Source organism: Callorhinus ursinus, unplaced genomic scaffold (assembly GCF_003265705.2).
Source record: "Callorhinus ursinus isolate GAN/ISIS: 27379988/994484 unplaced genomic scaffold, GSC_fseal_2.0 scaffold46, whole genome shotgun sequence".
NCBI classification, from domain to species: Eukaryota; Metazoa; Chordata; class Mammalia; order Carnivora; family Otariidae; genus Callorhinus; species Callorhinus ursinus.
The window spans coordinates 6,527,183-6,542,939 of NW_027397108.1; the positions used below are offsets into that span (position 1 = coordinate 6,527,183).

Consider the following 15,757-nt stretch of genomic DNA (forward strand, 5'->3'; position numbering starts at 1 on the left):
CGTGAGAGCTGGGGACGGGGACTGGCCACTGCAGGCTTGGCTCACTGGTAAGCGGGGAGGCCACCAGCTGTAGGAATGGGGACTCGGGAGCCTGACCCCCTAGGTCCCCATGAGGACAAAAATATCACCTATCCACAGGCCTGCAAACACCAATAAACCCTTTACTACAAACAATGGAAAGTTTTGTTACAACACGGTATGCTTTTTCATTACTTTAGAAACATTACACATGTTGTCATCATGAACTGAAGCCTACCTTTGCCCTGTCACAGAGCCAAATCACCAACCCCTCATATTTGCATAGAACTTTACGTCTTTTCGGAGTGCTTGCTGAGACGTTCTCTCATCTAAACCTCAAGATTTTTTTTATTATAAATGAGTTTCATATGTTGTACATATTTTACATATTTTCTATTCCTTTGCCTTTCCCTCACAAACCAATAGAATCTTCACAGATGTTATGTACATCAGTGTTCTATGAATATAATCCACTGGGTTTTTCATTGTCTGATCATGGTCTGTTCCATTCTTTCTCTATGCTGTTTTTTGCCTGGTTGGGCTGTGTTATTTTGTTGGTGGTGGTGGTTGGATGGGTGGGTTTGTTGCTGTTTTAACCCTCGCTATTTTCACTCCATTACATACACAACACTCTAGTTTTCTGTCTTTACCTGAGTAGAATTATTTGGTCTTCCCAGAAACCAAACAGTCTTTATTTGCACTCATACATTGAGATGTTAAATGTCATTCTTTTATGCTTACTATGGTTTATGTAAGATCAGAAGTGCCTAGTATGGTGTTCTGTGTTTCCCTACACATTTTCTCCTACGTATTCTCTCCACTAGCTAGGTGAATTGAGCAAGTCACAGGGCCTCTCTGAACCTGATATTCCTCATTAGTTGAGGAGGGACAAGATTTACTTGAGAAGTTAACTGCAAATATGAGAATGGACACAAGTAATGTGCCCAGCACGTTGCCCAGGGCACACGTGAGAAATTGTTATTATTGGAGCAGTCTGTGGTGGTGATTGTGGAAGCAGTCAAATGTGGTAGTCGTGGTTAGAACATGCTCTTCAAGGCTGCATTACTGCTAACTTTCTAAGAGTGTCTCCTGATGATGGACCCAAATTCAACTTTGTCTTGCCGTTGAACATTTAGGTTGTTTGCCATTTTTACCCTTAATAAATAATGTCTCGCTGAATACATTCCTGCATACAGTTTTATTCTTCTTTTGAATTTAGCATTTGAATGTGTTCCTGGGAGTGACATAGCTAAGTGAAGGGATATGTATGTTTGTAAGATTCCCAATAACTAAATATTGCCTGATTGCTTCCCACAAAGAGGACCATCAGATTACACTCCCACCAAAATCTAGAGAAAAATTACAGAAGCTTTCTTAGCCTTAGTTGATCTGGTTTCCTGTTTGACTTTTCTTATATAGATTTTCCTTTAAAACTATACACACAGCCACACACACATACATGCATGCATATACACACATACTTTTGTGGGGCATGGATCAGTGATGGTACTTAAATGTCATTTGCCACCTGATTTTGTTAGGAATCTGTTGTCCAAAGTTTGAGACGCTTACATTTGATGGTACATAACATAATTTCGGTTAGTAGGTAGCATTGACTGAGATTAGTTTATATACTGAAAGTGATGTTCCCCTTTCAGTTCTCTTTCAGTCCTCTGATCAGATCGAGGGGAAAGTCTCAGCTTGGTGCTCACAACCCTTTAACGCCCCGCTACCCCTTTCTTACCTCCCTGTTAAAAAGATCTTAGGGGCGCCTGGGTGGCGCAGTCCGTTGAGTGTCAGATTCTCGGTTTCAACTCAGGTCCTGATCTCACGGTGGTGAGATCGAGCCCCACATCAGGCTCTGCACTCAGCATGGAGTCAGCTCCAGACTCTCTGGCCCTCCCCCACCTCTCTCAAATAAATAAATAAATCTTTAAAAAAAATTAGAAAAGGAAAAGAGGAGCTTATTTTTTCCCCCGAGTTTCTAGCTCAAATTGAATACCATCATTTGGTCTCCAGTATGTTTATTTTCATGTTTTCCTACTTTTTATGGAAAGCAATACAGGTACTTCATTTAAATTATGATACAGAGTTTCCTTTTTTTGCACACATTTATGTCATTGAATAGGTAAATTACTGACAGGGCAGAAATCTTGACAGGGCTGTTCCAATAATTGAAGTTTGGAACAAATATATAGCATGGGTAGTGCATTCCAACAGGTGACCTACTAATAATAACAAACAGTCCTCGAGAAAACATTGACTAGGAGTCCCCATATTGCCTGATATAGTTTGGACCTTTGTGATTGCCCCTTCATCCCTATTCATTTTTGAGGTCCTTATGGACCTTGCAGTTGGCCATGAGGAGAGTCACTTTTACATCCAGTGGGTTCTGTGGGTTAGTGATCAGGTGAGTAATCTCCTCACTTTGCAGATTAAGAACGAGAACATACAAGTGCTGAAGGATGTATAAATCAAGACTGACGTTGTGAATAGAATGATTCAGAAGATGGGATTAAAGAGCTTAATGATAGTCATTGTGAATCACAATGTCAGCTTTGGTATGATTCTAACAATGTACTTGCTAACGCTAATGAGGTTTGATAGAATAAAATTAACAATGTCCAAACAGCTGTATGCTTTCACAACAAAAGAACCATATCTCAGAGCAGACTGATACATTCTTTCCACGAGGAACTTTTGTCAATTGATTTTGTTTTTTTCTCTTTCAGGATATATTTAAATTTGCAAGAACTTCTCCTGTCCCAAGACAAAAGAGGTCCATTGTGGTATCTCCCATTTTAATTCCAGAGAATCAGAGACAACCTTTCCCAAGAGATGTTGGCAAGGTAAGTCAGACAAAAGACAAATGACATAACAAAGCCATGTTTTTATTAAGAGGAGAGCATACACAAGGCAAGCTGACTTTGACTGCCTTGTGGCCACCTGAAATCGGTCTCTATGCCTCTATGATAAGAAGCCATGATGGTTTTGCCAATAAAAGAATGACAAAAATCCATCAAACAACAAAAAAGTGTTTACAAAAAAGCAATAATAACCCCTTTGAATACCATGCTTTGGAGAGCTACATGGCAGATAACAATGCTAAAGTTATGTCTATAAGATGTCATTTGTTAAGAAATAGACTCATTGCTTTTAAGATCTCGTCCAGGCAACCAGCCGGATACTCTACTCTACTCTACTAGTGTAGTAATGTGATGATACACGGCCTTTTTATTTAGATCCTGGTTTTCTTTTCCTTTTTTTATTTTTAAAGATTTGTTTATTTATTCAAGAGAGAGGGAGAGAGTGAGGGGGAGGGGCAGAGGGAGAGAGAGAGAGAGTCTTAAGCAGACTCCACGTGGAGCTCAGAGCCCAACGTGGGGCTTGATCTCATGACCCCAAGATCACAACCTGAGCCAAAACCAAGAGTCAGATGGCCCAAATGATTGCACCCCCCCAGGCGCCCCTAGGTCCTAGGTTTCAAAGGTGTAAGTCCAGGAGCACCACAGGGTCAGCTCTCTAAAAACTAACCCAGATCAAAAGAACTAAATCATCATAACCAGACCCAGAAAACATTGTTGCATGAGTCAGGGCAATAACTTTTCCAGGAAAAAATATTTACTGTTAAATGGGCAGAAATACTGATGTGCCTGGTCAACACGTCCTCTTCCTCTAGAAAAGCCAACGGGGAGAATCAAATTTAAACCAGTTAGTATTTTTTGGTCATCACAGAATTTGAACAGTGGTGATTAGTTCAACAGATGACCTTAATGGCTGGTGCTATTGGACTATTTATTCGTTCATTACATAAATAAGGAGCATCTGTTATATGGCAGACTCCAAGACTGGGCCTGGATGACTATTGGTATGAACAGCACAGAAGCCCCGGTTGTGATAGACCTTGTATGGTAGTGGGGAGACAGATATTTTGACGAGTAAATAAACAAACAAGAAAATTGCAAAGGATAAGAAATTCTGTGAAGAGCAGAAGCAGCTCTTCAGAAAGAAAGTAAATGGCCAGACCAGGGAGTAGATTGACAGAAGTGTTCACACAAGTGGCTGGGAATGCTGGTTGGAGACGCTGGTGTTTGATTGGAGACTGGAAAGATGAGAAAGGGACATCCATGGGAAGATCTGGGGAGGCTGCATTCTTAGCAGAAGTCACTGCATATGCAAAGGTCTGCAGGTGGGAAAGAGTGAGGCATAGTTGGGGAGGAAAATGTCTGGATGACTGCAATGAGGCAAGCAAGGAAGAGAGTGTTAAGAGCTGAAGTCAGAGAAGCTGGCCCGTCGTAGGGCCTCCAGAGACCATGGTGAGTGGGAATTTCATTGTGTACCTATTAGGAAACCACTGGAGGTTCACCCCGTGTGTGTGCTGAAAGACCCCCAGGCAGCCTCATAGGGAATGATTTGTGGGAGCAGAGTGGTCAGGAGGAGTGGACACAGAAAGATCTGCCAAGAGGGGTGTTTTGGGGTGACCTGGGCCTGAAGTGAGGGTAACTTGCACTATTAGAAATCTATTCCTGTTGGAAATTAAAGGCATCAATAATCCAATGTCCTAGTAATCACCATATTTGTGACTTTAAACTACCACTGTGCCAAAGACACCTTTCTTTAAGCAAAATCTTGCCAGGAGTCCAGGACATGATGCAGAAGGAAGCAGAGCCGTCCCAAGTGGACAGCAGTGGGGTTGATGAGCCCTGCCTTTGGACAGCCCTAACCACTGTGATGGCCCTTGTATAGGTGTCCCTGAAGCCAAGGGTGGCTCTCACCAAGGGCCAGATTCCTCAAGTCTGCAAGGCTCTGCCCCCGCACAGTTTCAGAGACCAAGTTGCATCTTGCTCTTTAGACCTTTATGTAAGCCTGGTGTTCTCAACCCTCACTGTACATCAGAGTTGCCTAGGGCAGTTAAAATACAGATGCCAGGCTCCACCTTCCAAGATCAATTCAGTTGGTCAAGGAGTGAGAACCAAGCATCAGTATTTTTTTTTTTTTTTAATCCCAGGTGATTCTGATGGGCAGCCATGGTTGAGAACCACTGGCCTAAACCAGTCCTACTTTAAGAGGAGCTATGGACCAGCAGCACCACCTGGTTGTGAATAGGTTTTGCAGTATGTCTATGCTTTTTATGCCTTTGAAAGAACTTTTTTCCTCTTTGTGCCTGCTTGGTTTTATTCATTCATCTAATCCTTTCCTTTATGTCCTATGCCTCACCTTCATCAACTCCACTAATAGCTAACAAGTGATGCTCTGCTGAACTGCGAGAGAGTATATGGGTGTCTTCAGAAAGTGCTGGGGAGGTGGGGAGAAAGGAAACATATCCCACCCACCCACCCAAACTCTCTGAGTCAGGCAGCTCTAATTTTATAAATATCACATATCAGACTTTAGTGTAGGATGCCATTTGAAGTAGAGACTCTGTATTTATGAAAGCATAAAGATACTTATCGTACTTGGGTTTCTCCCAGAAGCTGACCCTGAGACAAGAATTCGAAGGCAGGTAGTTTATTTAGGAGATGAAGAGAATACTGGTAAGGGAGTGAGAAAGTGAGACAGGGAAAGAAAGCAGCCAGTTGAGAGGCCTGTTTATCAAAGCAACTATGGCTATATGTCAGTGACTGCATTGTAATCCCAAGGGAAATGCTAGGAAATGGTATAAAGCACACTCCACAGGGGAGGGAGCTGGGGTATTTATACACCAACCCATCCGTCCTTGGTTGAGGGTCTTTCCCAAGGGTGTAAACTCTCCAGCACATCCAGCCTTCCCTGTGCTCTGGCTCCAGCACAAGGGCCTTCTGAGGCCAGGGGGAGACAGCCAGAAGTCTGCTGGTGTGCCCTGAAAAGGTGAGATCCAAGGGAGGGGACAGGGCACTGATGGATTCTGTTCCATCACTGAACTTAATATAAATACGTTTTGCTTTACAGGCCAGGTTTTCCTTGTCTCATCTTCTGCTCCTATTTCATTTTCTGAACTAACTTTCTTGTCTCATCCCTTTGAAGCTGACTGTACTTGCTTCTTTCCATTAATAAATACTCGTAGCATCCCAGGCAGGAAAATCTCTGAAATTCATGTCAAGTCACATCAATAAGCACATATTCAGCATCTGCTATTTACAAGGCACTGTGTGAGGGGCTGGAGAATTAATGACAAAAGGCAATAGACAGGGTCCTTAATCTCACAGGATTACAGAAGAATAGAAAAAATCATCACAAATGCATTATTTGTCCAATACTATAAAGTATAAGCATCTTTCATCTCTTATGTTGAATTCCCATAATAGCAACCCCATGAGGATCATCTTCCAAAGTGCCACCTGAGAGTAATAAGACTCAGAGGGATAGTCACCTGTCTGGAGTCACAGTCAGTTAGTAGCAGAGATGAGCTCCATGCCTACTCTTTGAGATTTCACAGTCTCTGCTCTTAACTAGTATGCTCAGTGCTACTAAGTACAATTTGAGAATTTTTTTCATGGAATGAAATGTCTTTGCTAACAATTACTCTCTTTAAAACAGCATTAAAATTAAATTTAATTGTTTGAAGTGCACACACACACACGAAAAATAGGATGGGTAGAGGGCTGGGTAAATGGATAGATATATGATAAAACAAGTATAGTAAAATGTTAATGGTAGAATCTAGGTGGTGGGCATAAGGTTGATCACTGAACACTTGTTTCAACTTTTCCTCCATTTGTAAATATCATGATACAATGTTGGAAAAAAATTAAGCTTAACTAAATACAAAATTATCACAAAACACACAGGAATTGGCATGTCAGCACAAAAATATTTTTTTGTTTGTTTGTCTTGAACTTCAAAAGGATGGATGGAGACTTAAGTATCTATTTCTTTATTTTCTTTTTCTTTTTTTGTCATATTTTATCACAATCTGAATTCCTTTAAAGAAAGGAGACTCATATACTACAGGGTCAAGGTATCAAAGGGTGCTGCAGCTAATCCACTCTCCGGGTGGGGGGCGTTCTCGGTTGAGGCTGTGCCATGTAGAATTGTGTATTGACAGAAAGGCCATGCAGGGCAGCTGTAGGGGTCAGACAGAGTTTTGGCTGATGCATAATTTATTTATCTTCCAAATAATTAATTAGTTGGTAGGTGGCTAAATTACTAGAATTAGGGGACTGCTTTTCCATCATCTCTCTCAATGTTTCCGAAAAATGGGTTAAAGACCCAATTGTGAACACACTCCCTCAAACCTGTGATTTCCTTCTTGTTTCTGAATTCTAGATGGCAGTGAGGATCTGGGGGCTTGTGCCCTAAAGAGAAATGTGTAGTTTCCAACATGTGATTTTTCCCTCCCCCTTCAAAGTATGACTATTTCAAAATTTGGGCCATAAATAATTTCTTAGTTTTACCAACTTTCACTGATAAATATTTGATTGCATCTTTAGAGATTTTTGAGTTCTTGGGCCTGATTGATTGAGAGCAGGGGACTTTAAATCTGTGAGGCAGCAAGGAGGTCTTTGGGAGATGTATTTTATTCTGTTTTATATTAAGTTTGAAAGACAAGTCATTTATGAAATGCTTATTAGAGATTCTACTTTCATCACAAACCCTTTTCATCAAAACCAATGAAAGTACATTTTACTGAAAATCCTTTTTTTATATCCCCTATAAATTGGTAGAATGGGCCTTTAGAAGGACATCTTTAACCCAGGATGGAAGAAATATGTAATTGGACCATGTGCTTTTCGTAAAGGGAATCAACATAGATCATTAGACCAAATCATGAAAACCACTCAACCAGGACTCTGCTTTGATTGTGTCATGAATACATGAGGATAATTTATGGCAGTTCCTAAATACTCCTCAGACTTCTGAGCATATGGTTTATTAGGGATCTCCCTACATCCAGGTGTTCTGTACCTCCCCATTTATGCCACCCATGCAAACAGGTGCCAAGGAATCTGATGTCTCAGAATTGAATCTGCTTTATTCCATTTAATAGTCATACGTATCACTTTGAGAACCCAGGGGTGCCAAGCTGTGTCCTCAGAAGCTGGGCCAGAAATCTGAAACTTGATCCCTAGTACTGCTCCATCTTACCTTCCCACTGAAACATAGACTCAGCCCCATTCTGTTGCCTGACCCATTCTGTGTAATTGCCATCAGCCCTCCCCCTCCTTTTAAAATCCACTGCTTCACATTTTTATTCAAGTCTGACTACATGCCTCTTCTCAGAAATGTACAGCTATTTAACTTCACCTTTTAAAAACAACTAGCCATTTTATTCAATAACTGCAACTTAGCCCTGGCTAGTGTATACAAGAGAAATCTGAATGTAAGAGATCCAAGATGTCCAGAACTCAATACTCAAAAATTCTTGTTGAGATGAATAGCAGGGTTTATCTCTACAAACAACCCCACCAGTACATACGCCTTTCCTAATTCTATGACTTTGAACTCTTTCCTCTTCCTGGGACACACCCCCTTCACCCTCCCTCCTCAGGGCATGCCTGTATTTACATTCAAGGATTCACTGTCTAGTGGAACATTTACATCCTCGCAGAAAGTTCTGTGCATCCTGCCCAATATGGTAGCCACTAACTACATGTGGCCATGGAGGACTTGACGTGTGGCTTGTGCAATTGAGGAACTGGATTTTTAAATTTTATCTAATTTTAACTAATGTTGGTTTAAACCTAAAAACTGCTGTTTGATCCAGTTATTGGAACCACTTGCCATGTGAAATCTACCTTTTCAACTTAAATTTTAATCTAAGTACAGGTCAAATACTCTTCATGAAAATATAATATCTAAATTGATATGTAGATGTAACATAAACACAGGATTTCAAAAATGTAGTATACACAAAGAATGGAAAATAGCTCACTGATAATCCTTCTATTCCCATGCCATGTTGAAATAAAAACATTTTGGATATATTGGTATGATTAAAATTAATCTCATTTTTTTTTTTTTGCTTCATTTATTATGTGGCTACCAGAAATTTTTAAATTATTTGTATGGCTCGCATTGTATTTCTACTGGTCAGTGCTGAGCTAAAGCCTATTTTTGATACAGTCTCCTCCTTTGAATTTTTGTGTGATCTCCTTTACGCATTGTTTATACCTCTTCTCATTGTTTATACCTCTTTGCTTGCATGTAACACATTTGGAACAGCAATATAGTTTCTTTTGTATTTTTCTTTTTTTTTTTTATTAAAGATTTTTTTTTTATTTTTTTTAAAGATTTTATTTATTTATTTGAGAGAGAGAGAATGAGAGATAGAGAGCACGAGAAGGAAGAGGGTCAGAGGGAGAAGCAGACTTCCCACTGAGCAGGGAGCCCGATGTGGGACTCGATCCCGGGACTCCAGGATCATGACCTGAGCCGAAGGCAGTCGCTTAACCAACTGAGCCACCCAGGCGCCCTCTTTTGTATTTTTCTTGTTTTTCCATTAACTATAATTCCTCACGTGTAGTGACACAAGCACACCGCCTAACACCCAGTAGGGACTCAAATATTCTTTGACTTGAATTCTGGTTAGGCCTATGGCTAGTTGGATAAGGCATTCACTGGGTACTGATTAAAGTGATCACAGCCTAGTTTGTTGTTAGAATGGAATTAATAGAGCATTATATGATCGGTCTGGATATTTCTAGCAAATTTTAATTTTCCACCGTGGCAGTGAGGCTACCAGATAAGTTGGTTGGCAGTCAACCATTATGTCAGGTCAAATAAGTATCCTTACTTAGCAGATTGTGGTAGGTTTGATGTTGATGGATTATTGTAGGGTGTGTGTGAGGAGGGGAGAGAGAGAGGGAGGGAGGGAGAGAGAGGAGAGAGTGCCTGTATTTCCATATTTGCTCATACATACAATATTTCAAATCCACTTAAATAAAAAACCTCAAAACGTTATTCACAACTGAACAGACTTAATTTTAAGTTATTTTGACTAAGTCTACTAAAAGCATATATTGACCATTAGCAAGTGTTACCCTCTTTCTGCAAAATTTAATTAACGATAAAACATGACTAAGTTGTTTTGGTTGTTTGCCAAATACATATATATGCAAAAATGCCCTCCGTGATATACATCCAGCAAATAAAAGCATCTGAGCCTATGGAGGAAGCAATATTTTTAGCCCTGAGTTTATCACCCTTTCAGTTCTCAATTTGAAAGATTCCCAGGGCTTTATTGTTATGTACATTTGGCCTCGGACTGAATTTATATTTAATTATTTGTGAACATTAAAGGATCTGGCATTTCAGCTTGAATTAGCACCCTGGAGACAGGAGAGTTGAGGAATTTTCTAATTCAACTAGGATCTTCAACATCTAAGGAGTGTCAGGATCTAAGCCAAACATGGCTACCCCCATTGTCCTATTTAGTTCTTATGACAACCCCACAAAGTATTACACCCACTTCTCAGATGGGGAAACTGAAATCAGAGAGATTAAGCAACTTGCCCAAGGCTACTCAGTTAAAAGAGTGGCAATGCTGATATCAAAACCGAGGAGTTTTGAGTGCCAGTCACTGATCTCGGCACCATAACATGCATGAATGTTGAGTCCCCATGGGTCTCTGCTGTTTGGATAGCATGCTCACATGAATTGTCATTTGACTCTCACACATACTCTCAAGAGACCAGTATTATATCCCCATTGTACCACTGAGGAACTGAGGCTAGAGCATCATGCAAGATGGGTATAAACTGATTTGTCATTTAAGCTGAGCTCCTGCATTACCACCTGCCATGAACCAGGGGTCTGGATGGATTTCAAAACAGCACATGGCATGGGGTAAGGAATAGGCTTTATTGGAGAAAGAGAACACATAGAAGCCAGGGGTCAGCCAAAGATGAGTATCATCCCATGGAGAGCTATGCCAGGGTCTGGGCAGAGAGCTGAATATTGTCTAGGTTTGCCAGAAGATGCCCTCGGCTGCCATGGTTCCCCCTTCTTAGGCCAGCTTGACTACAACCTTGTCAGTGGACAGAAATCAAATTCTTGGGATGTCTGGCAGCCTGAGCACAGGTACCCAGACTTACAGAAGTTTCGAAGATTCCAGACGCTCAAAGCCAGATGCCTTGTACAGTGATATGCTGGTTAACAGGCTCTTAGGGGGAAGCCCCAATTAGTAATGCTTGCCACTTTCTTTGGTGGAAGTATTCCCACAGTGACCAATTTCAAGCTACCAACTTGCAAACTTCTTGAGTACTTAACAATTGACTTTCACAAAGAAGTAGGAGCTAGCCCCGGCTGACCATGACCTATCGAATGGGATGCCAGTGGGTCAGGGAACGTACTGGCCCCATGGGGAGCCATGCCTGAGTGGAACCTCCAGCTTGGAGAAGTGGCTTACCCATCTACCTGTGGTTTTTTGTCCATGGTGAGTACCAGGGGTCATTTGGGATAATTCTGCTCCTAGCATCACATTCAGTGCCTTGTCTCAGGCCACATAACCAGTGCTAAGGAGAAGCAGACCTTGATCCTGTGCTCGTTCAGCTCTGCCACACCTCTCCTCCTTTGCACAAAAATCCCGAGTGTGTCTCCAGAGGCTGACAAATTCTGTGACAATTGTCCCAGTTCTACCTGGAAAATGAGGAAGGGAGAGATAAAAATTCTCTGACGTGAGGAGCAATGCAGTGAACTTCACAAACAGCTATTTGATGTGCATGTTTGCGCACTGAGTCAAAGCTGGGGGTCGTGTCTTAGTTTAAAAAATAGACCACGTGTTGACAAGCAGAAAACTGCTTTCTTCACCAGGGAAGGAGAGCCACTGTCTGGCTCCAGAGGCCACAATTTTTGTGGTTGTTGGTATGTCGGCTGACAATCCTGTTCAAAGGAGCCACAAGGAACAAAAGCGAAAGCAGAAAAGGCTATCTTTGGTGAAATTAAGAGCTATCACCGCTCGTTTTTCTCAGCAACGAGGCCACATCTGACTCAGTCGATACGGGCTGTGAAGGAGCAGGGCCCAAGGTGCTGAGGGGAATGGATTTGCCCTTCTGTGGTCAGACCTCCAGTCCCAGCTTTGAAGAGGATTGAGGCGGAGCTGGATGGAGACAGAAAACAGGCCCATACAGGGTTTCTGAAGAGGGGGAGGGATGAATGAAGAAGTTGCCTTTATTTCCGTTTTTAGCTTAGAACTAGCCTTGGCTCCTGGATGGAGTGATAGGTAAGAGACTTCAGTGTAGTGCTCTGTAAGCAGGCATGGGGAAGATCTTGGACACAAATACCCTTTGTTGCAAGTTTAAATGGTCCTGTCTGGGGGTGTTTCACATTGGGTGTTCTGGATCAGGAGGTGAAGAACAGACCCAGCTTAGGCCTTTTGGGTAGGCAAATGTTCTTCCTAGGTGGAAAAATTGGGTCTCATCCATTCACTCATTCATTCATTTAGAAATATTCATTGAGCAACTACTATGGGCCAGGCACTGACTGTTGCCCATGGATTCTTCCTCAAAGAACATGCGACTAGGGAAGACACAGACCCGTAAACAGGCAGATTAGACCGTGATCAGGAGCTGTGGGAGTGTGGAGGCCTGAGCAGGTAGAGATCGTCATTCCCAAAAGGCTGCACACCAGGAGGCAACTTGAAGTTGGGATGGAAAGAATTCTCCAGGTATTGGGCAGCGCGTGATCCAATGTCTAGAGCCAAGAGAGAGCGCTGTGTATCTGAAGAGCCAAGAATCATTGACTGTGGCTGCCATGCAAGGAGGACCTGTCACAAATAAAATTAGAGAAAGAATCAGGGACTAAGATGAAGAACGGTAAACATGACTCCAGGGAGTTCACCCTTTATTCTGCTGGTATTTGTTACACATTGAGGAAGGACATGACCAGATTTATATTTTAGGAAGATCAGTCTGGTTGCAGGGGGTCACATCTGGAGGCTGAGAAAACCAGAAGCAGGGAACCCCAGATGGAGGCTGTGACAGCAGCCCAGGTGGGCTCCTGGGTCTGGAAGTGGCGGCGGACCGGAGAGAAGACCCCTGAGTCAAGAGCTGGGCAACCTTGGAGAGTGAGTGTTTGATGGGGAGGGAGGGAGGTAGAGGAAGACCCCTCTTAGCTGAGAACATCATGCCTCTGTAGGAGGCTGACCAAGTCACCCGGGTAGAGGGTTTAGCTGTGGGTCAGCGGGCCTTTCATGAAACTAAGGGGCCTGTTTTATCCTCCTCTCTTAAGTTCACTCTTTCCTGAGGCCCTTCTGCGAGGCAAGAAGGAAGTGCTCCCAGAGGAGACGGATCTACCTGCGTGTTACGCAGAGGTGCACAGACAGGTTCGATCCAGAGCCGGTCTTCTGGGGAGTTGATTCATTTTGCACCAAGGAGGCTTGTGGGATACCAGACTTTCAGATGCCCCTTTGGCATGTGTTTCCAGGTGTGAACACAAATCCTGCCTGATCCGTGCCTACTGATTTTAGTTCAGGCATTCCTGGCTGTGGATTTGAAATCTTTTTTTTTTTCCTGCCAGCTCAGAAATGCATAACAGCTGTGTTCACTGTTGGCCTTCTAGCCTTGAATTCATTCTAAATACATTTCTTCTTAGTAATTTCTTCTTTGAATGCTGGTGTTTGGCTATGCATTAGTATACACAATTCACAGGCTCTGTGTTGCTCAATTTTTAGTTCATTTATTTGACAACTTGAAATTCCTCACAAGTGGTGCTTTTATTTTGTTATTTGCATCTGGAAATCATTCCTAACATGCCAGGGAATAAATCTGGCTTTTCTTTCTTTTTTCATAATTTTTTTTCTTATTATAAAAATAATAGATGTTCATTATAAAAAAAACTTTAAAGAAAAATATATATTTAACAGTAACACTGTAAAAAATCTCCCAAGCTCCAGCCCCCCACCCCATACTTGAGATAACCACTGTTGGCCCCAGAGCAGTGTTTCTCAGGCTCTAAAGTGCATACAAATTAGTGAAAGCACAGGATCCCGGGCCTCATCCCATCAAACATGTGGGTTCCCTAGGGCTGGAGCAGGGCCTCAGAGTTCCCCATTCTCACATGCACCCCAGGGCTGCTGATGCTCCCGGTTCTGTGGCCCACACTTCGAGAGACTCTATCCTAAACATGCAATACCCACACAGGACTATCTTGTACTCCCTGATGTTCCACTCAGCGACATCTCAGAAACATCTCTCATGCCCCCAAAGGTCTTTCTTCCATGGCATTTTGAAAGGCCACATGGTGTGACATGTCATTGGTCTGGCTGTTGATGAGCTCCAGGGGTTCTCAATGTGGGGTCTACAGATCCCAAGGGGCTCTGTGGGTAGATCTGGTCCCTTGGTTTTCCAATGTTTATTTGTTTGTTTTGCACTTAAAATATTATCTTGAGGAGGATACCACATGATTTACCAGCAACCAAAGGAGCGCATTAGACAAAATGGTTAAAACCCTCATACTATCCCCAATGAATGACATCTACTGGTTTCCCTCTAACATCTCATAGTGGTAAATCATATTGCTGTGATCGCCACCATTCATAAACTTTGCATAGATACGTATGCACACAGGCATGTGTGTATGTGTGTGTATATATAATCTATAGTTACCTCATATGAAACTTGAATCCAACAGCCAAGAGCTGATTTAATAGCGTATCTCAGGAAACAGCCAGCTCACTCCTCCCTGAGAGATGCTTGAATCCACCGGGTCCCTGCTCTGATGCATTCTCTACCCATCTCCACTCCAGCTCTGCTTCCATCTGGCACCCCCAGCTTCTCCTCCCCACCCATCCCCATACTCACCAGGTCTAGAACAGCTTTGTTCTCATTATGCTGTGCAGCTTTCATCTGGGGCAAGATATCCTCAGGCCTGCTGAGGATTAACAACACAGCTAATTGGATATATACATTCCATGAATGCTTGGGAATGTAAGGAATACACCAGAAGCCTTCCGCTTCCACCTACAGTTCCCATCATCCTCACTGACCTTCTCCTTCCCATCATTAGAAACAGCCTCATTTGTGCTGCCCCCCTCTCTGACTCTAAGAATCCCCATCTACCTGTAGTATACCATGCTCCGTGCTTTCTGGACCCCATAACTAATTCTGTGCAAAGGTGGTGTTTCTATGGCTTTTACAGAGGAGGACAGAGTGATTAGTGGACTTCTCTGATGCCTCAGAGCAGTGAAGCTAGGATTTTTAAAACTCTTTATTGAAGCAAAATCATAAGGGTCCACCACCATGACTTTTTTCATAGACTGAATACACCCATGAAGTCAGCACTCCAATCACAAAATGGAACGTGACCAGCCCCCAGAGGGCCCTTCATGTCACCTTCCAGGCACTAACTCCGTATGCCCCCAGTGTAACCAGCAACCCCTCACCATGAGTTAGTTTCACTGTTTGGTACATAATATAAATAGAATCATCCAGTATGTATTCTCTGTTGGCTTTTTAAATTTTTTTTGCTCAGCATTACACTGGTGAGATCCATCTTTATTGTTAGGCACATTTGTAGAATCACAGATGTATAGTAGCACATTTTCTAAATATACCACACTCTCTCCTTTCTACTCTTGAGGGGAATTGGGATCGTTTCCAGTTTGGGGCCATTACAAATAGTACTGAAATGCCACTCTTATGCATGCCTTTACATGAACGTACACACACATTTCTGTTGGGTATATACCTAACCATGGGATTATTGGGTCAGTTTTAGTGGATTCTGCCAAACAGTTGCCCAAGTGGGTTATAGAGAAGCTGAACTTTAAACCCATTATTCTGACTCCACAATGAATTGTGGGAGTAAGGTGGGTGGCATATTT

The 15,757-nt window shown here is 42.4% G+C and overlaps 1 protein-coding gene across 3 annotated transcripts in view; it reads left to right on the forward strand.

The window, feature by feature from the left end:
- CDH13 (cadherin 13) overlaps window positions 1-15,757 on the forward strand; it is a 1,106,386-nt gene that overhangs the window by 533,580 nt on the left and 557,049 nt on the right. For all 3 annotated transcript variants that reach the window (XM_073882334.1, XM_073882335.1, XM_025860409.2), the window contains exon 4: window positions 2,751-2,867. In XM_073882334.1, the coding sequence (XP_073738435.1) occupies window positions 2,751-2,867 (117 nt within the window). The remainder of the gene's footprint in view (window positions 1-2,750; window positions 2,868-15,757) is intronic.